Source organism: Kogia breviceps, chromosome 4, assembly GCF_026419965.1.
Source record: "Kogia breviceps isolate mKogBre1 chromosome 4, mKogBre1 haplotype 1, whole genome shotgun sequence".
Classification (NCBI taxonomy): Eukaryota; Metazoa; Chordata; class Mammalia; order Artiodactyla; family Physeteridae; genus Kogia; species Kogia breviceps.
In genome coordinates, this window is record NC_081313.1 from 169773851 (window position 1) to 169798317 (window position 24467).

General features: G+C 48.4%; 1 protein-coding gene across 1 annotated transcript; it reads right to left on the bottom strand.

The window, feature by feature from the left end:
* Positions 1-1115: 1115 nt before the first annotated feature.
* On the bottom strand, positions 1116-24464 carry HAUS8 (HAUS augmin like complex subunit 8). The gene is made up of 11 exons (XM_059062727.2): positions 24203-24464; positions 20862-20926; positions 17161-17216; positions 12397-12478; positions 9340-9432; positions 8298-8392; positions 7640-7705; positions 7375-7533; positions 5876-6017; positions 2923-3064; positions 1116-1542 (listed from the first exon to the last, which is right to left on the bottom strand). Exons 1-11 carry the CDS (start codon positions 24229-24231, stop codon positions 1350-1352), a joined length of 1122 nt encoding a protein of 373 aa, XP_058918710.1. The 5' UTR covers positions 24232-24464; the 3' UTR covers positions 1116-1349.
* Positions 24465-24467: the final 3 nt, after the last annotated feature.

The window sequence follows — 24467 nt, forward strand, 5'->3', positions numbered from 1 at the left end:
CACTAACTCAGAAACCACCGTACAACCGAGGTCAGAGAACGTGGGATTTGCTAGAATGGCCCTGGCTCATGGAAACATGGGGGTTGGGAAGAGAAAGGATGAAAGTTGTGGGGGGTGAGGAACCTTGGATTCTTGGGTGAATGTCAGCTTAGCCGCCATCAGTTAAAGATAAAATTTACCATTGAAATGTAGAGCTGGATCCAACTCCACTGGTGCTTAGGGAAATGCAAATAAACAGGAAAAATGGTGAAGTCTAACCTCTTGCTATTGTTAGGAGCAGTAGCTCTAATGAAAGTAAAGAGAATGTGGGGTCACACCTTCCTGCCAGGGCAAGGTCAGATTTCTATAGATCTGAGCTTTGGCCACCAGCCCACGAAGGGAAAAGCTATGTGGGGACAACAGAGTGCCTCTGAGGCCTCTGGTCACCGGGAAGGTAATCCACATGACAGGCGGGCAGGCGAACCAAGAAACTACTGATAGTGGGATGGGGTGTAGTGTCAAAAAGTTGCTTGTAGATGGGAACTGGTAGATATCAACAGAGGCATGCTCCACGGGAACCAGGAAGACTGCCAGGGCCCACGTGGTGTAGACAGAAGCCCAAGCGTGGGCTGGACCGATCCTCTGTGCCACAGTCCCGGGTGGAGTGTAGATCGCAGCTATGGCAAAACCGCGTAGGCGTCCCCCAAGGATGGCCACTGGAACTTTGGACTGGACGGGGAATTTCCATTTGAGGGCCAACTCTGAACGTGCGGTGGGTTATTGAACAGAACTGCCCTGTGACTGAAGGACATGAAATCATCTTGAAAGTGAAATACAGTTTACCCTTGAACAACACGGGGTTAGGGGCTGTGCAGTCGAAAATCTGCGTAGAACTTATAGTCTGCCCTCCGTATCCGCAGTTATAAATCGTGGATTCAACCAACCACGGATCGTGTCGTGCTACAGTATTTACTACTCAAAAAGATCCACATGTAAGTGGACCTGCAATTCAAACCCAGTGTCCAAGGGTCAACTGGACTCATAATGTCTGTGGGGTTCTGAGGCTCAGGACCAGCTCTTTGGAATAAGTTGGGACAACACGCGCCTTCCACTGCCCCTTACAGAGAAACCAAGGCTCAACTGCAAAACGGTTTTATTTATTAAATTATCAAACGAGATTATCATACAAAACAATAACTATATGGCTAGGCTAAGTGTATAAAGTGCTCAATTTTCCAGAACATCATATGTGGGTCGCTGCAGGTCCACCCCCTCTCCCCACCCCAAACAAGGGGCACAGGACGTGCTTCCTTCCCCATGGTGTGCAGGAAGGTCCCCACTCCAGTTGGGGACACAGCCTGTGTGTGGGTTCACAGCTCATCGTGGCCCGAAAGGAGCAGGCTCCTTAGCTCTCCCTGAGTTTCCCCACCAGTGGCCTCCTCAGGATTGAAATACCACTGGCTGGGGGCCTTGGGACCCTGGGCCTTTTCCCAGGCCTCCTGGTTGATTAAGGCCGCCTCTTTACTCGCCTCGGCGGAGAGTTCCTGAACCTGGGTAAAGCTCCTGTGGAAACAAGACGATGATGAAAGCTTTTCACCCTCCGTGCCCGAGCACCTTCGCAGCTGCCATGTCGGGGGGCGGGGTGGGGGCGGGGGCGGGTTCAGGCTGACCCTCCTCGGGCTCGTGGGAAAGCGGCGGTGAATCAGTTTTATCTGAACAGAACTCAAACAGGGAAGCCCTGAGAGCAGGACCGGGCAGGTGTGAAAGAAAAGAGTTATTTACTCGACAAATATTTAGGGAGTATCAACACTTGACAGGAACCATCCTAAGAGCGGGAGGCAGAGCCATCGATGGGGAACTGTCCCGGCAACCACACAAAATAAACGGCAGTGGGGAAATCAGCACAAAACGAGTGTGTCTCCCCATTCACTCCTGTGACCCTGGCCATCTAGAACACTTTGGTGTGTCTTATTTCATCCCGGGGCACACAGTAATGAAGGAGATGCCACAGCAGGTGGTGTTTATCATGAGTACCTTTCAAACCTCTCAGGCACCTCGGGAAGTACATTATGCACCGTAAAGGAGAAGAAAACTAGATTCTTTTTTGGAAGAGGTGGAAGAAAGCCTCATGGTTAGAAATGTTCTGGAGGAGACAGAGAAGGGGACCGGGTGGCTTTCAGGGGCTGGACATGGGCTGAAGGGACCTTGGCACTGGTTACACAACGGTGCCCGGTAGTGAAAGCCACTAGCTGTACTGTTACAATCTGTGGCTTTTCCATATGTACCTATACATCAATAAGAAGTTCCTGAGAATTCCCTGGCGGTCCAGTGGTTAGGACTCTGTGCTTTCACTGCCGTGGCCTGGGTTTGATCCCTAGCTGGGGAACTAAGACCTCACGAGCCACACAGAGCATCACAACACTATCTGAGGGCCCCTGAACTGCTGTGTCACCCCAAGGAAGTGATCGTCCCTTTCTATTTTGGCTGCACAAGAACGAGCACAGGAGTTTTGGTTGGGTTGAAGGCATCTTGCCCATTCCCTTCTCCCTGCCTCACTGGACTCTCGTACCTTCGGCCCCTGCAAACAACAGGGCTGCTCACCCTCCGGAACACAGCACACCTTCCACAGGGCAGCCGCCAACAGCCCATCTCTGCCCGACGAGGAGATGTGGGGAGAGGGCCACTATCTTTTTTTTTTTTTTTTTTTTTTTTTGCGCGGTACGCGGGCCTCTCACTGTTGTGGCCTCTCCCGTTGCGGAGCACAGGCTCCAGACGCGCAGGCTCAGCGGCCATGGCTCACGGGCCCAGCCGCTCCGCGGCATGTGGGATTTTCCCAGACCGGGGCACGAACCCGTGTCCTCTGCATCAGCAGGCGGACTCTCAACCACTGCGCCACCAGGGAAGCCCACCACTATCTTTTTAAAAAAATATTTTCTGTAATACCTTTGGAGCTCCAGATCCTTCTTTTGGATCATTTCCTTGAGTTCCCTCAGTAGGTCCAAGGCCTTCACATTTTCTTCTGAGCTGCTGATGCCAAGTTCTCCCAGCAGATGGCATGTGGTCATCAATTCCTCCTGCAACTTGTCTGGAGGGGAAAAGGGGTTGTCAGCCATGGTTTCAAGGTGCCCCAAGCAATGGATGCACGAGCTGGCTGGCTGACTATATTTTTCTCCTTTTGCTGGAATGCTCTCATGTTATGCAGGAATCGTGATGAGCTCGAAGGCAGAAAGGGTCGTGAAGGAAGATATTCGTGCACTGGTACTGCCTCTGTGCCCCTTTGCCTGAGATCACGGGGCTCTGAGATGGCGGGCCATGTGTGTCTGCCATCCAGGCAGTCATCGGAACACACCTGGAATTGTGTGCACTGGTGTCCTCAACAGAAGCAAATCCAAAAGACAGAGAAGATCTGGGCTAGGAGTAACTTAAGAACAAACCCATGGTTCCCACTCCCAGTTCCCAGCACTTCTGCCCCCAACGCCCCCCCACCCAGCAGAGAGCCGCCTGCAACAGCGCTGGGTGCCCCCTGCTCTAACAAAACCAGCATCTCTCCGAGTCCAGCACATGTCCCAGCTGTAAATTATAACACTTGGGGGAACCTTATAAGCGTTCTTACAAACACATATCTTCTTTGCCAGGGGACTGAACTGTGTCTTCCCAAAAAGACATGTTCAGGTCCTAATCTCAAGTACCTGTGAACGTGACCTAACTGGAAATGAGGCTTTTGTAGATGTAAAGGAGTTAGAATGAGGTCATTAGGGAGAGGCCTAATCCAATAACTGGTGTCCTTCTAAGAAAAGGGCAGTTTAGACACAGAGGCGCTCAGAAACAAGGCCATGTGAAGACAGAGGCAGCAGCACAACACTGTAATACTGCAATAAAAATTTTAAAAAACAAAAAACAATACCAAAATAAAATAAAGCTTGGTGACTTCCCTGGTGGTCCAGTGGTTAAGAATGCTCCTTCTAATGAAGGGAACGCAGATTCGATCCCTGGATCCCACGTGCTGCAGGGCAACTAAGCCTGCACGCCACAGCTACGGAGCACACAAGCCACGATTAGAGAGCTACAACTACAGAGCCCACACACTCTGGAGCCTGCACACTGCAATGAAGAGCCCACGTGCTGCTACGAAAAGATCCCACGTGCCACAACTAAGACCCGACGCAGTCAAAAATAAATAAATAAATATTTTTTTAAAAAGCTTAATAAAAAGAAAAAAAAGACAGAGGCAGAGTTTGAAGTAATGCTCCATGAGCCAAGATTGCCAGAACACTAAAAGCCAGGAGAGAGGCAGGGGATACATCCTCCCCTAAAGCCTCCAGAAGAATCCAACCCCAATGACACCTTGATTTTGGACCTTTAGCCCCCTAAACTGGGAGGGAATAAATTTCTGTTGTTTTAAGCCACTTGGTTTGTGGTATTTTGTTTCAGAAACCCTAGGAAACGCAAACAGTCCCCAATCCCAACTCCTGGCAACTATCTAGGGCATTTATCAGAGATGGACACCAAGAGATATAGACGTGCAGTTGGTTGCCATAATTATAAAATTAGAAACCTGGACACAGATGATGGTTCAACATGGCTCATTTTTCAAGGTCCCGTTTCATACATATGCTATTTCACGTTGGAAAAGGCTTGATTTTTACATCAGTAAAATCAAGCTAAACATGTTCAGGTGGCTCAAACTCTATATCATATGATCGAGCAATCCCAATCCTGGGCATATAACTGGACAAAACTATAATTCAAAAGGATACATGCACCCCTATCTTCATAGCAGCACTATTTACAATAGCCAAGACATGGAAGCAACCTAAATGTCCATGGACAGATGAATGGATAAAGAAGATGTGGTATGTATATACAATGGAAAACTACTCAGCCATAAGAAAGAATGAAATAATGCCATTTGCAGCAACACGGATGGACCTAGAGATGATCATAGTAAGTGCGGTAAGCCGGACAAAGACAAATATCATATGACATCACTTATATGTGGAATCTAAAATATGACATAAATGAACTTATCTACGAAACAGAAACAGACTCGCAGACAGAGAACAGACCTGTGGTTGCCAAGGGGCAGCGGGAGGGATGGAGTGGGAGGTTGGGGTTAGCAGATGCAAACTAGTATATATAGGATGGATAAACAAGGACCCACTATGTAGCACAGGGAACTATATTCAATATCTTGTGATAAACCATAATGGAAAAGAATACAAAAGAAAGAGAATGTCTATATGTGTATAACTAAGTCACTTTGCAGTACAGCAGAAACTACCACCACATTGTATTGATAAATCAACTATAGTTCAGAGAAAGAAAGGGAGGAAGGGAGGGTGGGGTGCGGGAGACAGGGAGGGCGTAGAGGGAGGGAGGACCAAACTGTAGGGCAGCTGAAAACTTGTTTGGGGAAGATACTTGTTCTGAAGAGAATTTCAGGATAGAGGATGGCACTCTTCACACTTGCCGCCTTCAAGTGAAGTATCAGGCGGGAACGCTATACAGGAAAGGGACCCTCTCAGCTCTGCTTAGAAGGCAGGACAGGGTTAGGGTTGGTGGCCCTGTTGTTCCCCAGCCGACAAAGCGCCTTTGTAGAGACTGCAGGCTCCCCAGGACGCCTTTCAGCAGGACGGGAAATCACTGCGGGGGTCCAGGGGTCCTACAGACCTAGGTTCAAATCCCAACACAGTCCTTACTCAGGGCATGACCCCACACAAACCGCAGTCTTGCTGGCCTCCTGCGTCCTCTGCCATTTGATGGGGTACGCGCCGTCTACCTGAGAGGAGGCCTATGACCTGACACGAACAGATAAAGGTGCCCAGGACACAGGAGATGCCAACACGCACTGGGAGGTTCGTCTCACCCCTTGCCGGGCAGTTGCCCCATTTCCTACCTAAGAAGCACTGCCTGCCTCCGTCCAGGTGGACCGATCTCACGGGCAGTTCATGCCTCGTGGTGTCCAGGGCCGTCGCAAACGTCTTGTATCGTTCCTTAAAGCAGCTGGCTGTGGCCTCACAGGGGCTCAGCATCTCGATCTGCAGGCAGAAGGGGAAGGAGCCTGTGGGTCGAGGCCCTGCACTCACCTGCCCAGAAGTTTACCAGATGCCACCTGTGAGGTTAAGACACAGCACTGTTCTGCCAGGTCTCCCAGAGAAACTTCCACGGGTGCAGTGGGCTCTCCCCTCACTCCCAGGTTTCTCGAAGATGGCCTGGCCAGTAGCAAGGTGGCCTGGGCCTCCTCACCAGGAACATGTGTCTGCTTTCCAGCTTGTTCCAGGGCTGGGCCCTCAACTGGGATCACGGTGAGGAGGGCCCGGAAGGCTGGGCCCTCCTGCTTCAGAGCACTGAGCTGACATGCCTGCCCCCCACCAAGGTCATGCCCAGCAACCACCTTTTCCCTTGTACACGCCGTCTGGGGGTTGTAAGGATTCATTTGTTTGACTGTCTTTCCTTTCCCTTCTATTGTGAGTTCCACGAGGACAGGGACCCTGTCTCAGCTCAGGGCCGGGCCGCTGGGCACACTCATGTGTACATGCTGGGTGTTACAGGCTGAATTGTGTCCCCACAAATTCCTCTGTTGACATCCCAACCCCCAGCACCTCAGAATGTGACCTGATTTGGAGACTTTACAGAGGTAATTCAGTTAAGGTGGGGTCATTAAGCTGGGCCTTGATCAGTATGACAGGTGTCCTTACAAAAGGGGGAAATGTGGAGACAGACACTCAGAGGGAGAGAGCCAGGTGGCGAGACACAGGGAGAAGATGCCATCGACAAGCCGAGGAGAGAAGCTGAGACACATCCTTCTCTCGTGGCCCTCGGAAGGAACCAACCCTGCAGACACCTTGATCTCAGACTCACAGCCTCCAGAACTGAGAGAGAATACATGTCAATTGTTTAAGCCGCCGCGCACTCTGTGGTCCTTTGTTATGGCGGCCCCAGGATACATACTTACTGGGTGAGGAGCCCCATTCCCTGATCGGCCCTTTCTAGGTTCCCAGGGTTCGCTGTGACCTTCCCTGGCGTGGACATTCCGGTCCCAGCACTGACCACACAGCACCAAGCCCAAGTCTCCCACCAGCACCCTGGCCCAACTGGGCAGGTCTAGAGTACATCTGTGTCACTGGGCACAAGTCTCAGGAAACAAGTCACAAGAATACATGCCATGTGTGTTGAAGGGACAGAGCCCTCTTGCTGGTTGGTTCTGACATTACATCCTTGTCCTCCAATAAACGGTCACGTAGCAACACCCAGTGGTGTCAAAGGCCTGGCACAGAGTCAGAGCCAGGCGAGGAGCGACGCTCACAATGAAGGCTCCCTCCAACCACACCCCCGCCACCCCCGTGGGACAATGCTGCCGGGACGCGCCTCTTGGAGGCTGCGGTCACCTCTGACCTGCGCGTCCAGGACATCTGCCAGCTCCCGCTTCCTCTGAGAGAGGAGAAATTGGCGCTTCAGCTCGTGGGCTTTTTTCTGGAGCTTCTCCTTCTCTTTGCACATTATTAATAAATTCTTTTCTGCCTTTTCTTCGAATGCAGAAAGACCGCTTTCCATCTGGGAAATGCAAAACAAAAGCTCAAGCCAGAGGCGACCTCACCTCCGCAGCTGACGGTGGTCACCCTTCCAACCATGACATGTGTGCAGGAGGCTCTGTCCTCACCTTCAAGGTCAGCAGAGTCAGGAGTAGTGTTTGGGATTCCATCATTTCCATCGCTTCGGAGAGATCCTTGAGGAGAAGAAAAAGATACTGCTGGTTCCCCGTGAACTGCTTTAAAGCCAGCTCTCTTCCCCGGGGAGGGGCAGAATCCTAACCCGTCTGTACTTGTTTTCAATCAGTAATTCAACAATTCTAGACTGTGTATTGACTCATTTCTATTTTCTCATTTAGTCTTTCGAGTCCTCTGTGAAAAGGAAGGTGGTTCGGTCCCATCCTGCAAGCTGGGCCGTCAAGCGCAAGCTGAAGGGTATCCATCAACTTGTTGCCTTGCCAGAACCAGGACTTGGGGTTCCCACCTGGCTGAGACCACAGTCTGGCCACCCTCCCTGCCATGAACAGGGCCTGGCCTAGTGCCTTCCCTAGCGTGGCAAAAAAGGCCTCAATCTCATTTTTCACATGATCCTGCATTTGTATCCCCTCCTGTACATGTAGCTGGGGAAACTGAAACTCTGCAAATCCTCTAAGGATGGGTGAGGTTTTTGTTCTAAAAGGCACAGCTGGCTTGTTCATTCTTGGAGCCCCTGGGTTTCGAGGGGCACGTGGCACAGGGCAGATTTAGCCAACCTGCTATAGTGGCTTCCCTCTCATTTCAGAGACTTACTGGGCTCTTTTTCCTCGAGGCAGAAAATGATGATGACTCAGCTTTCTTTGACATCGTTTTTTCTAACTGTGGAGTCTTTCGGACCACACTTTTGTCTAAGATCAAGAAAAGGGTTTTATCCATAATTTGAAAAGATACATGCACCCCAGTGTTCATAGCAGCACTATTTACAATACCCAAGACATGGAAGCAACCTAAATGTCCATCAACAGATGAACGGATAAAGATGATGTGGTATATATACACAACAGAATATTACTCAGCCATATAAAAGAAGGAGGGCTTCCCTGGTGGCGCAGTGGTTGAGAGTCCGCCTGCCGATGCAGGGGACACGGGTTCATGCCCCGGTCCGGGAAGATCCCACGTGCCGCGGAGCGGCTGGGCCCGTGAGCCATGGCCACTGCGCCTGCGCTTCCGGAGCCTGTGCTCCGCAACGGGAGAGGCCATGACAGTGAGAGGCCCGCGTACCGCAAAAAAAAAAAAAAAAAAAAAAAAAGAAGGAAATAATGCCATTTGCAGCAACATGGATGGACCTAGAGATTATCATACTAAGTGAAATAAACAAGATAGAGAAAGACAAATATCATATGATATCACTTATATGCGGAATCTTAAAAAATAATGATACAAATGAACTTATACAAAACAGAAACAGACCTACAGACACAGAAAACAAACTTATGGTTACCAAAGGGGGGGGGGATAAATTAGGAGGTTGGGATTAACATATACACACTACTATATATAAAATAGATAACCAACAAGGACCTACTGTATAGCACAGGGAACTACACTCAATATTTTGTAATAACCTATAAGGGAAAAGAATCTGAAAAAGAATAGATATATATATGTATAACTGAATCAATTTGCTGTACACCTGAAACTAAATACAACATTGTAAATCAACTATGCTTCAATTTAAAAAAAAGAGAAAAAAAAAGAAAAGTGTTTTTAAGGTGAGAAGAGCATATTTTGGGAGCCCTCAGACACGCACGGCAACCCCCAGCTGGGGAAAGGACAGGTACAGCCAATGACTTACCATTAATGGCCGAGAGATCCAGGTCAGGTGGGGCAGTGCCGTGCCCTTCCAGCAAGGTAGACTGCAGGTCGCCTTTGCCAATTCCACTGCTGTCTGTGGGCCCAATGAGAATCCCCAGAAGTCAGCACAGTCAGCAAGATACTCTATACTTAAGCCCGGGAGCAGGTAACTTTTCTGTACAATATCACCTGCTTCCAAAAACTCAGTTTCTTACAAGGGAGCAGTGGAGAAGGCTGAAAAACCTGTGGAAATTCCCACCCATCAACTTGAATATATTTTAAAGTAGAACTAGAAAAGAGATGCAGTCTTTATAACTGAAAGATACAAATAAGCCTTTCTGCTTAGTTTAAGTACAAGATGCTGTGTACAAATGAACTTATTTACAAAACAGAAATAGACCCAGAGACATAGAAAACAAATTTATGGTTACCAAAGGGGAAGGGGGAGATAAATTAGGAGTTTGGGATTAACATATACACACCACTATGTATAAAACAGGTAAACAAGGACCACTCTACTCAATGTTTTGTAATAACCCATAAGGGAAAAGAATCTGAAAAATATATGTATGTGTGTGTGTGTGTGTGTGTGTGTGTGTGCGCGCGCATGTGTGTGTATATATATAAAATATATATATGTATGTATAATTGAACCACTCTGCTGTACACCTGAAACTAACACAACACTGTAAATCAACTATACTTCAATTAAAAAATAAAAATAAAAAAATAAAAGATGCTGTGTTCAGGATATAAGAATCTAATAACACATGATATATACTTGTTCTGCCCTCTGCTCTTTTTTCCTTCTCCTGTAGCTTCTGGACTGTTCGTCTTCCCTGGGAGTTCCCTTCATCTTTTAGCTTCTATTTACAAATGTGAAATTATTCCTTATATCATCTAAAATGGGCACTTAGTGTACTCCACGCTTCAATTAAACAAGGGTTCCACAAGGCTGCAGAAAGAGCAAATGGTATGTAAAACGCACTGTTGTGTTAGCAAGTAAACAGAAGACTATTTAATGAACAACTATGCAGTTGAGGAAACGAATATGTGGAAATGAAAAGAGTGAAGTCATAATATGTATAAGTTATGGTACCATTTGTGTTAGAATTTTTTAAAAATTCTAGGTAGATAAATAAAAATCTATCAAGAGTGGTTGCCTCCTAGGTGAGAAATAGGAACTAGAGGTGGGAGATGATGACTTTTTATTGCGTTTCTACTGGTTTGAATGTTCTGTCATCTCCATGTATAACATTTCCATTAAGAAAAGTAATTTCCTATCAAACCATACAATGGAATTCAAACAAGCAGTCCCTCTAAATTATCATGACTATGTTTAAATTATGGTTTCTCAGCCTTGGTACTATTGACATCAGGGACCAGATCATTCTTTGCTGTGGGGCAGTCCTGTGCACTGTTGGGTGTCAAGCAGTATCCCATACCTCACCCCTCAATAACCCACAGCTGAGAACCCAGATTTTTATTTATTTATTTATTTTTGGCTGCGTTGGGTCTTTGTTGCTACACGTGGACTTTCTCTAGTTGCAGCAAGCAGGGGCTACTCCTTTGTGGTGCGCAGGCTTCTCACTGTGGTGGCTTCTCTTCCTGCAGAGCATGGGCTCTAGGTGCGCGGGGCTCAGTAGTTGCAGCACATGGGCTCAGTACTTGTGGCTCATGGGCTCTAGAGAACAGGCTCAGTACTTGGGGCACACGGGCTTATTTGCTCTGTAGCATGTGGGATCTTCCCGGACCAGGGATCAAACCCGTGTCCCCTGCATTGGCAGGCGGACTCTTAACCACTGTGCCACCAGGGAAGTCCTGAGAACCCTGATTTTTAAATGTGGCAGGCCCAGTTTTTGACCCCTCTGGCCATGCCAGCTTTCCCAGCTTCACCCATGGCCTTCAACCCAAATGCATGAGAAAAGACTGGAAGGCTGGCTCTAGCTCCATGTGCTTGCTTCTCAGTCATGCCTGGGTCAAGGAACAGCACAATTTCTGACAAACATCCAAGCCAAGATCAGCAAGCTCTAGCATGCAGGCCAGATCCGGCCCACTTCCTGTGTTTGTAAATAACTGGGACACAGACACGCCCATTTGTGTACACATTGCCTGTGGCTGCTTTCACCCTGCGATAAGGCAGAGTTAAGTTTCTATGACAGAGACCGCCTGGCCTGCAAAGCCTAAAATATTAACCACTGGCTCAGAAAAGTTTTGCTGACCCTTGGTCTGAACAATAAAGCAGGAAATCTAAGCTGTAAAAGAACATACTTAGTATTCTACTATGGGACTCAAAGTTGTCACCATTTTGAATGAGGGTTTGCAGGCCGAGAAACAGTTTTGCTTTTTGTGACTTGCTCTTACGCAAAAGAAGAGCTGCCCACCACTGCTGGTGAAGCAGGCACCGGAGGAGTTGGATGAAGTACTACTCTGGAGAGGAGGCTTCCCAGATTTCTAGAATGAGCACACTGACTAGGACTGAAGAGCAAATATACCAACAGCGATGGTCTGAGTGTTAGATCATAAGTGAGTTTCCGCCCTTCTGGGCTACATTCTCCAATTTTGTTTTATAACAAACATGTATCATGTCTACAACCAGAAAAACTGAAAGTTTTTCATATCACTTTGGTGAAAGCTTCTAGTAGAAGGGGTATGGGGAAACCATTATGAGGAAGACCCAGCCCAAGGTAGTGAGAGGCAGGAAAATGAGTTCTCATACCCTCTCTGAAAGTCCTGCTCTCAGAGCACTGGTGGGGAAACAGTCACATGATCAAGGAACTGGTGCCCCAAGGGAGCACCATGATGGCAATGGGGCTCTCCTCCGGGGTCATACAGAAAGGAAATGACTCCTCACCATTCCCCTGCCATCGCCCTTCAGTTCTTCATATGCCGCAAATCTATCTTTATGCTGAAACTCTCTGCCAAGATCCTTTTCCTCATACTTTCCAGAAAGGAAAGGGAGTTTTAAACTTGCATACTTAAAAACAAAATTCACCACCATGCTCATCACTTCCTAAGCCTCAGTGCTGTTTCACACCCTCCTTCCATCTTTACGCACCTTTGCTCTTCTGGAGTGGGTTGGGTTTTCTTCCACCTTCAGGCATCTTCCCACTGGCCTTTAATGCATCTGCTGCAGGAACCTGTTAGGGGAATACATGACATTCAGGGGACAAGACACTTTCCTTCCACGAGAAGGGGCCCCTCTGCAGTTTGCAAGGTCTGCATCTGCTCTTACCTTGAGGCAGGGGATAGATTCAAGGAGTTCTGACATTTAATTGCATACATACAGGATGAACTAGTTTTGTCAAAAGGATACCCTCACATGCATAGAACATAGGAAACCACCAAAATGTTTGCTGGTGATGATCTCTGACATGGCAGATTACAGATGACTGATTTTCTGTATATTTTTTAGTACTGGCCAGTTTAGGAAAGAGAACATATTACTTCGGTTGTCAGAAAAAACAAAGCTTTTGTACAGGTATTAATCTTCAAAACTTATTAAAAAAGCAACCAATGCATGGAGCTAGCAAGCTATTATAACAATATAAAAGCAAAAAGAGGGAATTCCCTGGTGGTCCAGTGGTTAGGACTTGGCACTCACTGTCAAGGCCCAGGTTCAATCCCCGGTCAGGGAACTATGATCCTACCACAAGCCACGTGGCGTGGCCAAAAAATAAAGTAAAATAAAGCAAGGGCTTCCCTGGTGGCACAGTGGTTGAGAGTCCGCCTGCCAATGCAGAGGACACGGGTTCGTGCCCCGGTCCGGGAAGATCCCACATGCCGCGGAGCGGCTGGGCCTGTTAGCCATGGCCGCTGATCCTGCGCGTCCAGAGCCTGTGCTCCTCAACGGGAGAGGCCACAACAGTGAGAGGCCTGCGTACAGCAAAAAAAAAAAAAAAAAAAAAATAGCAAAAAGAAGACCTTATAAAGAGTGAGAATATTTTGATGTACCGACACCACTCCTATTCAATCTCCCATTGAAAGTCCAGGAATAAGAAATGAAAGGCAAACAGGTTACAAAAGAAGAAATAAAACTCTCTTCTTGCAGACATGACTCTTCACATAGAAAATCTCAAAACATACTAAAAAACACTACTAAAACTAACAAGTTTAGCAAGGTTGCAAGATACAGGGTCAATATAAAAAGATATTTCTAGCAATGAACAACTTTGGAAATTGAAATTAAAAGACAGCACCATGGGACTTCCCTGGTGGTCCAGTGGGTAAGTCTCTGAGCTCCCAATGCAGGGGACCCAGGTTCGAACCCTGGTTGGGGAACTAGATCCCCCACGCATGCCGCAACTAAGAGTTCGCATGCTGCACCTAAGAAGTCTGCATGCTACAAGTAAGAAATCTGCACGCCGCAACTAAGAGTCTGCATGCTACAGCTAAAGATCCCACGTGCCACACAAAGTTCCTGCATGCCACAACTAGGACCTGGAGCAGCCTAAATAAATAAATATTTAAATAAAAAAAAAAAAAAAGGCAGTACCATGTAAAAGTTCTGAGCAAAGAAAAAAATTTTGTAACTATGTGTGGTGATGGATGTTAACTAGACTTACTGTGATGAACATTTTGCAATATTTGCAAAGATTGAATCATTATGTTGTACCTCTAAAACTAATATCGGGACTTCCCTGGTGGTATAGTGGTTAAGAATCCACCTGCCAATGCAGGGGACATGGGTTTGATCCCTGGTCTGGGAAGATCCCACATGCTGCAGAGCAACTAAGCCCGTGTGCCACAACTACTGAGCCTGTGCTCTAGAGCTCGTGAGCCACAACTACTGAAGCCCGAGTGCCTAGAGCCAGCACTTGGTAACAAGAGAAGCCAACGTAATGAGAAGCTCAAGCACCACATCAGAGTGTAGTCCACACTCCCCACAACTACAGAAAGCCTGCACACAGCAACAAAGACCCAATGCAGCCAAAAATAAAACATAAATAAATAAAATTAAAACTAATATAATGTTATATGTGAATTATTTCTAAACAAACAAATAAAATTTCTTCAAGAAAGAAAGAAAGAAAAGACAAGATAGTACCTTGCATAATAGCAATAAAAAACCACCAAATACTTAGGCGTAAACCTAAGCAAACATGGGGAAGGTCTTTATGCTGGAAATTACAAAAACACTGATGAAAAAAATCTAAGAGCAAATAAAGGGAGAGGTATACCATGTTCATGGATTGAAAGACTTGGGTGTTTTTAGGATGTTATTCTCCCTGAACTAATGCATAGATTCAATACAACTAAAATCCCTAAAGTTTTGGTAGGAAATGGCAAGCTAAGGCTAAAATTCATATGGAAAGGCAAAGGAACTAGAAGAGTCAGTTTTGGAAAAGAACAGAGTGGGAAAATTCACACAACCCAATTTTAAGACTTACTATAATACAAAGCTACAGTAACCTGGGCAGTATGGAAATGGACTAAAGATAGACATGTAGAACAATGGAAAAGAGTAGAGTCCAGAAATGATGCATACATATACAGTCAATTGCTTTCCAACAGAGGTGATGAGACAATACAACAGGGAAAGGAAAGTCATTTCAACAAATGTTGTTGGAACAAGAGGACATCCATACACTTAAAAATGAACTTTAATTCCATCATCACACCAGATAAAAAGATTAATTCAAAATGGACCACAGACCTAAACTCATATAGAAGAGAACATGGGAGAAAATCTTTATGGTCTTGGGTAAGGCAAAGATTTCTTAGAGAAGACACCAAAAGCACATTTCATAAAAGCAGAAATCGATAAATTGGACATCATCAAAATCAAGAACTTCTGCTCCACACCAGACACTTAAGAGAATGGAAAGCCAAGCCACACACGGGGAGAAAATATTTGCAAATCACCATAAAGAGTTGGTATCTAAGATATAGACAGAGCCCTCAAAACTCAATAATGATAAAACAAACAACCTCATTTTTTTTTAATGCGCAAAATATTTGAAAGGACACATCACCAAAGATATAGTACTGGCCAATAAGCATATGAAAAGATGCTCAATATCATTAGTTGTTATGGAAATGCAGTTTAAAACCACAATGAGATACCACTTCATACCCACTAGAATGGTTTCAGTCCTAAAGTACTGACTCTCCTCTGTGGCTCATAGGAATGTAAAAAGGGGCAGCCACTTTGGATAACAGCTGGGCAGTTACTTACAAAGTCAAACAGACATTTACCCTACAATTCCCCTCCTGGTAGAAATGAAAACACATCCACACAGAATTCTGCACAGGAATGTTTAAGGTGGCTTTACTCATAATTGCCAAAATCGGGAAGCAAACCAAATGTCCTTTGCCAGGGAATGGCTGTGCACACTGTGGTCCATCCATACAGTGGAATATTCTTCAGCCATCAGAAGGAACTAGCACTAACTGTAAAAGGCACCGACAGGGAGGGACCTTTATATGAAAGCAACCAGACTGCAAGAGTCTGCATCCTGGGTGGCACCTTTTAAATGAGGCTACTGCAAAGGCAAAGCTACAGGGACAGAAAACAGATCATGGTTGCCTGGGGTGGGGAGGGGCTGGTTCCATGGGAGCACAAGGGGACTTTGCGGGGGGAGGGGGGTGACAGATTGTTCTCTATCTTGACTGTGGTGGGTTTGTGACTGGATGTGTTTGTCAAAACTCAGAGAACTGTACGCTGAAGAGTGACACTTCCTCTATGTAAATTACACCTTAATTTAAAAGATGAAAAAAAAAAAGAAAACGGAGAAGTTCTTAAAGATCTAAAATACCAGAATATGCAAACACATGGGGGTGCTGTAACCAAGTTTGCCAGGCAACGTTAAAATTATGAAGTGTGGACTAGTATTCTCTGTTGAAAATCATTTCAATACTGTAAACCACGGACTCTGGGTAAGGATGTGTCAGTGTAGGTTCATCGATTGTAAATATGCCCCACTCTGGTGCGGGATGTTGACAACAGAGAAGCTACGCATGTGAGGGGGCAGGCGGGGAGTGTATGAGAAATCTCTGTACTTTCCACTCAATTTTGCTTTGAACCTAAAACTGCTCTAAAAAAATTAAGTCCATTTAAAAAAAAAATCACTCCAAGAAGCATATCAGTTTGCGTAAAGGTATCCTTTTTCTTCAAGCCAAATCTTAAGCCACATTAACCTGCCATCCACCCTACCAGAGTAAAAGAAAGGCAGCAGAAATTAATATTTAACTAAACTTTATCATAAACAAAGATTTGGAAAATGGAATAACACAACCTTCACCACGCTATCAGTACGTACACACTGAAACAAAATATGTCATTGGGTAATCTAATGATTATTTTCATTAAACGTCACACAAAGCAGGTTCCCAAGGTGTTAAGTGTTTCATGCCATCATTTGCAATGGTTTCATCATTTTTGTGGTGTGGCTAGTTCACTGAACTCTTCCTGTAACACTGGGTGATTCAGCCATGTCTTTTTTCCCCTAAAACCCTTTCTCTAAAACCCTACGGGTATTTTTTCAATACCAGCCAAGGCCGGGTAACCACGTGCCAGGCATTAGGCAGAATTGTTTCAGGACAGAATCCAGAAAGGCATTACCGGGTTGAGAGACAGGAATAATTTTAAGATTCACTAGAGATCATGGCTTTGCCAAATAGATTCTCAAAGTGATCAGCCACCCATGACAGAGATCCCTGCCTTGGCACAAAGGGCATGACAGCCCCAAAGGCAACTGGACCAAGTCTCCAAAATGCTTCTTTCAGGACCAGGCTGTGCCTGGCCGGCGTGACTTGTCTCAGAATTCCAAGTTCATCAGAACTCTGTTCAGAACTGTTTCAAATGTACATTGTATGTTACCTTTTTGGTGGTTTTCTTCTCATACTGCAAGTACCGAGACTCAACCACTCTTCCACCTGCGGGGGACACACTGTTGGTTTATAATAAAACTATGACATGGACTGTGAGGACCCACCATGCACCTAGGATGCCCAACCCCCACCCCGAGAGCTGGCTGCTATCAGCCCTCCCCGCTCAGCCTCAAGCATGTATGGGACACCTACTGTATGCAAGGACATATATGGAAGGAGTTCCCTGGTGGTGCAGCAGTTAAGAATCTGCCTGCCAATGCAGGGGACACAGGTTCGATCCCTCGTCCAGGAAGATCCCACATGCCGCGGAGCAACTAAGCCCGTGCGCCACAACTACTGAGCCTGCACTCTAGAGCCCGTGAGCCACAACTACTGAGCCCTCATGCCACAACTACTGAAGCCCGTGCACCTAGAGCCCGTGCTCCGCAACAAGAGAAGCCACTGCAATGAGAAGCCCACGCACCAGAACAAAAAGTAGCCCCCACTCGCCACAACTAGAGAAAGCCCACGTGCAGCAACAAAGACCAGCACAGCCAAAAGTAAATTAAAATAAGTAAATAATAAATTCTCTTTTAAAAGCTTTTTAAAAAGAACATATATGGAACACCTACTGTATGCAAGAACATTTATAGGATACCTGCTGTATAAAAGCACCAGGGCTAGAAGCGGAGACACAGAGACCCACAGGAGCTATGATCAAGGAAGATCAGGAATATGTGCCAAAGGTCAAAACAGAAAGTGGACTCGGGGGCAGGGCAGGGAAAAGAAGAAAGATCTTCCAAAGATGGCCACCTGCTCTCCTCCTCTTCCCTCCCTGTGGTCATGACCCCAACTGCCCTTCTCCCACCCAAGCCCATCTATGACCCACTCATGGTACTGCCTTTCACATCCCCCACCCCCCTCACCTAGCTCAGGACCGCTCTCCTGAGACACATTAGGCACCGATGCTCATCTCGGATACGGCTGTATCCCTTGGTGACAGCCCAGCCCCAGGTGCCCTTCCATCCTGACCCTGGGGCGCTGAAGGTGTGTGAAGGAAACCCATGTGTCCCCCCAACCTCCAGGGGCTCTCGCTGCAGCCCCTGTGACCATCCACAGTCCTCTGTTCTGATCCCCCACCCCCTCTCCCAGACCCTCCTGCCCACTTCCTACACCGGGCCATCCCTCTGGTCAGCTGGTAACCTGTTTCCTACTTCACTGGGAAGACAAAAGCAGCCCCAGGAGATCCTCCCACCTGGGCATCTAGCTGCCTCCCAACCTCAGGGCCATATCCTGGGCCCCCCATGTGGAGCGACCTCTGTGCTTTGGGGTAAAACCAACCCCCCACTCTGGGTGCTAGAGCCTAGCCCTCACTCCGTTAGGAAACTGCCCTGGCAGCCCCTCTCCCCCTGCCCCACCCTGTATCACCCCACTTCCTCTCTCCAATGGTCACACTGCTCATCCCCCCACACACACTTCTCTGCTCCCCTTTGCCACGCCGGATCCTCTTCTTCTCCTCTCTCCTTCCCTTGAATCCCCCCGCACCCCAGCCTGGCTCTCACAGTCACCACAGCACCAAAGAAACGCCTTTCACCCAGACCACGGACATCTCCCTGCTCTGATGCCCACCCGCCCCTCCTCAGTCCTCGTTCTGAGCCAGAGGCAGCGCTGCACACAGCCCTCACTTACACCCTCCTTTTTTTTTTTTTCCTTTTAAATTTATTTTATTTATTTATTTTTGGCTGCACTGGGTCTTTGTTGCTGCATGCAGGCCCTCTCTAGTTGCAGGGAGCGGGGGCCACTCCTCGATGCGGTGTGCGGTCTTCGCATTGCAGTGGCTTCTCCTGTTGCGGAGCACGGGCTCTAGGCACGCGGGCTCAGTAGCTGTGGCTCGTGGGCTCTAGAGCGCAGGCTCAGTAGTTGTGGCTCATGGGCTTAGCTGCTCCGCGGCATGTGGGCTTTTCCCGGACCAGGGCTCGAACCCATGTTGACTGCATTGACAGGCGGATTCTCAACCACTGCGCCACCAGGGAAGCCCTGCACCCTCCCTCTTGAGACACTCTGTCCTCTAGGCTGATTGGCCCTCTGGCAGCTGCAGCAGGCTGTCTTCCAGGTCCATTAGCTGGTGAAGGGTGAGTGCCTCCAGACACCTTGCAGGTCCCGTGTCACCTGTTCCTCCAGCCAGTGGGCACATGCCACCCCTGCCTTCACGACTCTGCTCGGCCCAGCCACTCCCTTAGGCCAGAAGCTACCCCCATCCTGCTGTTTTATCCACAGCAACTGTCTCTGTCCAATACACCCTGTGTCTCCTTATGTCTCCTGATTCACCGCCTGTGTTCAGGGTGGCAAGCCCCCTGAGGGTAGGGATTCTTGTCTGTTTTGCTTGCTGCCACGTTCCACCACCTCGCAGGGAGGAGGCGCTCAGCAATGTGTCAAATACATGATTCTGCACTTTTCCTAGGTGCCCGCAGAGCTCAGGGCTCTCACTTTTTACTAGGGAGAGTGATGAGGTCAGTGTCACCTGCCTTGACAGTTCAGTCCCAAGACTGGGATTTCAACTACATTATCTTCATGCCCGAATTTGCATCTTTCTTTAGATGGGGGTTGCAGCCGCAAGCTCGAGTGGAAAAGAGGTACAACCACAGTTAACAGGCTGCCTGGAGCTGGACACAGAGGTGCTGGTTGCCCCGGGCATGCCCCAGGCAGGGATGAGCCGTGCCTGCAGGGCAAGTGGCTCAGACATTCAGGCAGGAGGCACCTAAGGGTTGAGGCCAGGACCAGGTGGGGTCCAGGTGAGAGAATCGAGCCACACCTAGGGTCTGCCACTGGATGTCCAGTGAAGGATTAGGGCAAAGGACACCCCCAGTTCCAAGAGGGGGAGACCATCTTGCATTGGGTCTTTCTAATACCATCAGCAAATGGTAGGAAGGAGGCTCTGGGTTCCATGCACGTTGAAAAGCAGTTTCATGTTTCTGGAAAACTAGAATGCACCTGTTTGTTTTCGACAGTGGTGGATTTTCCACAGAAGCAATGTTACAATGAAGGATATAATTTGCATCCAAGAACTAGACCCTGTGTAAATATAACAGATGTTACAGACCAGATCATCCAGCGATGCTGTGATGCTATAACATATAAACCTCTAGTCATTTGGAACTGGAATTCTGTTCCAAGTTCTCTGAGACCCGCACTAGTGCACAGGCATAAAAAATACTTCATCATTAACAGAGGCTTGAGATACAACGTGGGAGATCCTTGGGTCAACAGCCCCAAACTGGGCACTGCCAAGAGTCGAGGGGGGCGGTTGACAGTGAACCTGGACCCACAGGTAGACATCAGATATGTGGGCACCCCCAAGGGTCGGACGCGCTTACTGAGAAGAAACAGACTTCGATGTTTCCTAACGAATTCAGCTCACACTCCCCTCACCCACACTTCCAAGTGATGAGTCCTGGGTACAACCCGTGACCCCCACAGCCGGAAGGGCCCACTTCCCTAGATGATCCCCACCAGGTCCTGCCACACCCCTGGCTGCAGGGCTGGGTAACCAGACTTGGGGTCCCCAAAGTTGTGACTAGAAGGGGGTAAAGCCCCAGCTACCTGCTCTGGCCTGTTTTTCTCTTTCCCCAAAGCACTTACTGGGGGGGAAGAAAAAATCAGTTTTTATTCCAGTGGATTCCATTTCAAAAAGTAGATTCCAATTTTACTCACCTTGTATTCTTCTTCCTCTCGTCTTAGCGCCGCTAGGAGTACTGGGACCCCCTGCAGAAGGCTTCCTAAAAGAGGGAAACAGGGGTCTTGTTAATGCAGTTGGACAGAAAGCTCAGGGAAGCCAGCCAGGAACCTGGGCTTCCTCGGGACAGCCCAGTCCCAGCACCCACCACCCACCACCCATGCCCATCTCTGCGAGGTGGGGCCACATCCATGGCAGGAGGAAAACGGAGCCCCAGCCCCGTCACCTGGAGACAACACCTACGTGAGAAGAGCGAGCATTTTTGCCGAACCTCAAAGGTCTCGATCTCATTAATTCGTCAGGCGTTTGTGTGTCAGCTGTATACCACTGAGGATACAAGGTGAACAGCAGACAAAGCTCCTTCCCTGAGAGGGATGACCAGGCAAGCGTGAAGAGGGAGCACTCCAGACAGGTAAAGGGGTGGGGATTGGGGGTGAGTGACAAAGAACCATTTGTTCAGGTACATGAGGAAGGATCTTCCCAGACAGGGATCACCAAGACCAAGGGCACAGGCGCAGAGGAGAATGATGCGGAAATTGGAACTGATCAGCCCTATGGCTTAGCTGGAGAAGACTGAATTTGAGGAGGGGGTGAGGGATGATACAAACATTCAGTCCCTAACAGCCTGGCAGACAGGAGGCACTTGATAAATATTTGTCAGACAAATAAGTCAGGGGTGCTCACTTGAGGGCAATTCTGACTCTTAGGAGACATTTGGCGACATGTGAAGACACCTGTGATTGTCACAACAGGGGAGGCTGCTATCGGCTCAGTGGGTAGAGAACAGGGATGCTGCTCAACACCCTAAAGGCACAGGACGGCCCCCATCACAGAGATGATTGCACCCCAGATGTCAACACTGTCAAGGTTGGGGGACGCCTGGCATGGTGAAAGAGTGATCGGGAGCGTGGGATGGAAGTCTGCTGCAAAACTCCTGTCAAGAAATAATGAACCCTGGGGCTTCCCTGGTGGTGCAGTGGTTGGGAATCCGCCTGCCAATGCAAGGGACATGGACAGGTTCGAGCCCTGGTCCGGGAAGATCCCACGTGTCACGGAGCAACGAAGCCCGTGTGCCACAACTAACTAAGCCTGCGCTCTAGAGCCCGTGAGCCACAACTACTGAAGCCAGCGCGCCTGCAGTCCGTGCTCCACAACAAGAGAAGCCACCACAATGAGAAGCCTGCACACTACAACAAAGAGTAGCCCCTGCTAGCTTCAACTAGAGAAAGCCCGTGCCCGGCACTGAAGACCCAATGCAGCCAAAAATAAATAAATAAATAGATAAAAAGGAAATAATGACCCTGGATATTATTAAGTTCTAAAAAGGAATGAAATGGGGAGGGGGAGGGGTGGGCTGTGACAAAGTGGGGGAGTGGCAGGGACATATATACACTATCAAATGTAAATTAGATAGCTGGTGGGAAGCTGCTGCATAGCACAGGGAGATCACCTCTGTGCTGTGTGACCGCCTGGGGGGGTGGGATAGGGAGGGTGGGAGAGAGGGTGATGCAAGAGGGAGGAGATGTGGGAGCATGTGTGTATGTATAACTGATTTAGTTTGTTGTAGAGGGAAAACTAACACACTATTGTAAAACAATTATACTCCAATAAAGATGTTAAAAAAAATAAATAAATAAATAAATAAAAAATAAATAAATAAAATAAAATAAAAAGGAATGAAGTACTGATAATGCTGAAACGAATTAATCTCAAAAATGTTATCCTGAGTCAAACAAGCCAGGCACTAAGGCCACGTGGTGTATGATTCCATGGATATGAAATGTCCAGAACAGGCAAATCCACAGAGACAGAAAGCAGACTGGTGGTTGCCAGGAGCAGACTGAGGAGCATGAAGGATGGAGGGTGACTGCAAATGGACACAGGGTTTCCTTCTGGGCTGATGAAAATGTTCTAGAACTAGGTAGAGGTGGTGACTGCACAACGTTGTGAATGTCTTGTTGCCGTCGAATTGCTCGCTTTACAATGGTTAATTTGACGTCATGTGCATTTTGCCTCAATTTAAAAAAAGAATGAAGCCTGACATGATAGAGGAGAGGGTCCCATGAAGTAGGGACCACTGACTGACTAGCCAGCTGGTGGGTGCGGGAGAGTCGGGGATGCCTCCCAGGTGTCTAGTCTGGGCAAGTGGGATGCCAGGCAGGGGTCTGGGTGCTGTAAATCCTGCTGTCGTCACAAGATGAGCTCCACTGGTGACAGCAGTGGTGGTCCCCTTGCTCAGCTCACTGCAGGCACCTTCTGTGTAGTGGGCTCTGGGGACTCCAACGTGAGACCCAGGCCATGCTAGGGGGCACCTCCAAGCCACAGTGGGGAGAGGCAACTTAACAAATGCTGGCTGCGTGCCAGCTGCTCTGCTCCTTCATGGAATCCTCCCCACCCTACAAATACCTAACTGCTCGCCTGCTTTATCTTTGTTTTCCAGACAAGGACCCAAGGCTTATACAGATCACCCCTGGGGAGTCTCAAAGCTGGAAACCGACAGAGCAACGATTCCCTCTGGGGTCTGAGCCAGGGCTCTGGAGCCAAACCAAATGGAGTTAGGCCAAACCTGCAGGGACACGGGGTAGGGATTGGGGTGTCACTACATATATTCCAGCCTCAAGTACTTCCCCTGAACCTCGGAGAAGTTAACGTCAATCTCACAGTTAGGACAAGGGGCTGTGGAGTAAACAAGTGATTTCAGATGGCCCACTAAATTTTAATTCGCACAGGCACAATAAACATCGGCAGAATGAACAAAGCCCAGGAATCACGCCCGGCACCAGGTCATTGTTCGACCTTCCCTCCCTAAGCCTCCATCATCTCATTTGTAAATGGGGAGAATAGAAAAAAGCGTGTGGGAGAATGAAAGGAGATACTTCAGTGGTCCAGCAGTTATCCACTACAAAGCGGTAATCGTAATAGCGACGGATCACACTTAGGGGCCAGACACTATTCTAAACTCTCTTAAGCCCCACACTAGGCCTACAAAACTGAACGGCGGCGTCATCAGCCCGGTTTCGCGACGGAGGAAAGCGAGGCACAGAGAGGTTAAGCCACTCGCCGTAGATCGCCCCGTATCGAAACAGCTGACCAGGGACCCGAACTCGCCCTAAGGTCCTGAGCCCACGCTCCCGAGCATGCGCAAGGCCTCATCCCACCTCCCAGAACTTGCGCATCCTCGGTGGTTCTTGGAGGAGTCAGATCCGGACTCACCCCAAGGACACTCCCTCCCTAACTCTGCTGCCCCTCTGTCCTCAGCCCTCGACCAGGGCCCTTCAGCTGGCACCCGTAAATCCAGACCCACGGCGCCTCGACTCACCCAGCACCACGCCCCGAGGTATCCGCCATTTTCCCGCCTTCAAATCAAAGGCCGGCTCTTCAAGTCGAACCCCCCCGCCCCCGCCCCCGCCCCCGCCCCCGCCCCGACCAGGCCATATTGCGAAGCTATAAGAGGGGTGGCCGCGGGCCGTGTAGAGCGTGGCTGTGGGCGGAGCGGGCGCCTCCTGCGCGCGCGTCTCTCTGTCCTCCCCTCACACTTGTTTTCTCCCAGCAGCGGCAAGGGGCGGTGACGGGGACGGGTCGGA

Coding starts and splice junctions, on each gene's coding strand:
- HAUS8 (XM_059062727.2), bottom strand. CDS start 24,231: ATGGCGGATACCTCGGGGCGTGGTGCTGG. Junction 12,479..17,160: donor AGAAGAAAACCACCAAAAAG/GTAACATACAAT, acceptor TTCCCCTAACAG/GTTCCTGCAGCAGATGCATT. Junction 9,433..12,396: donor CCCACTCCAGAAGAGCAAAG/GTGCGTAAAGAT, acceptor TTGGGCCCACAG/ACAGCAGTGGAATTGGCAAA.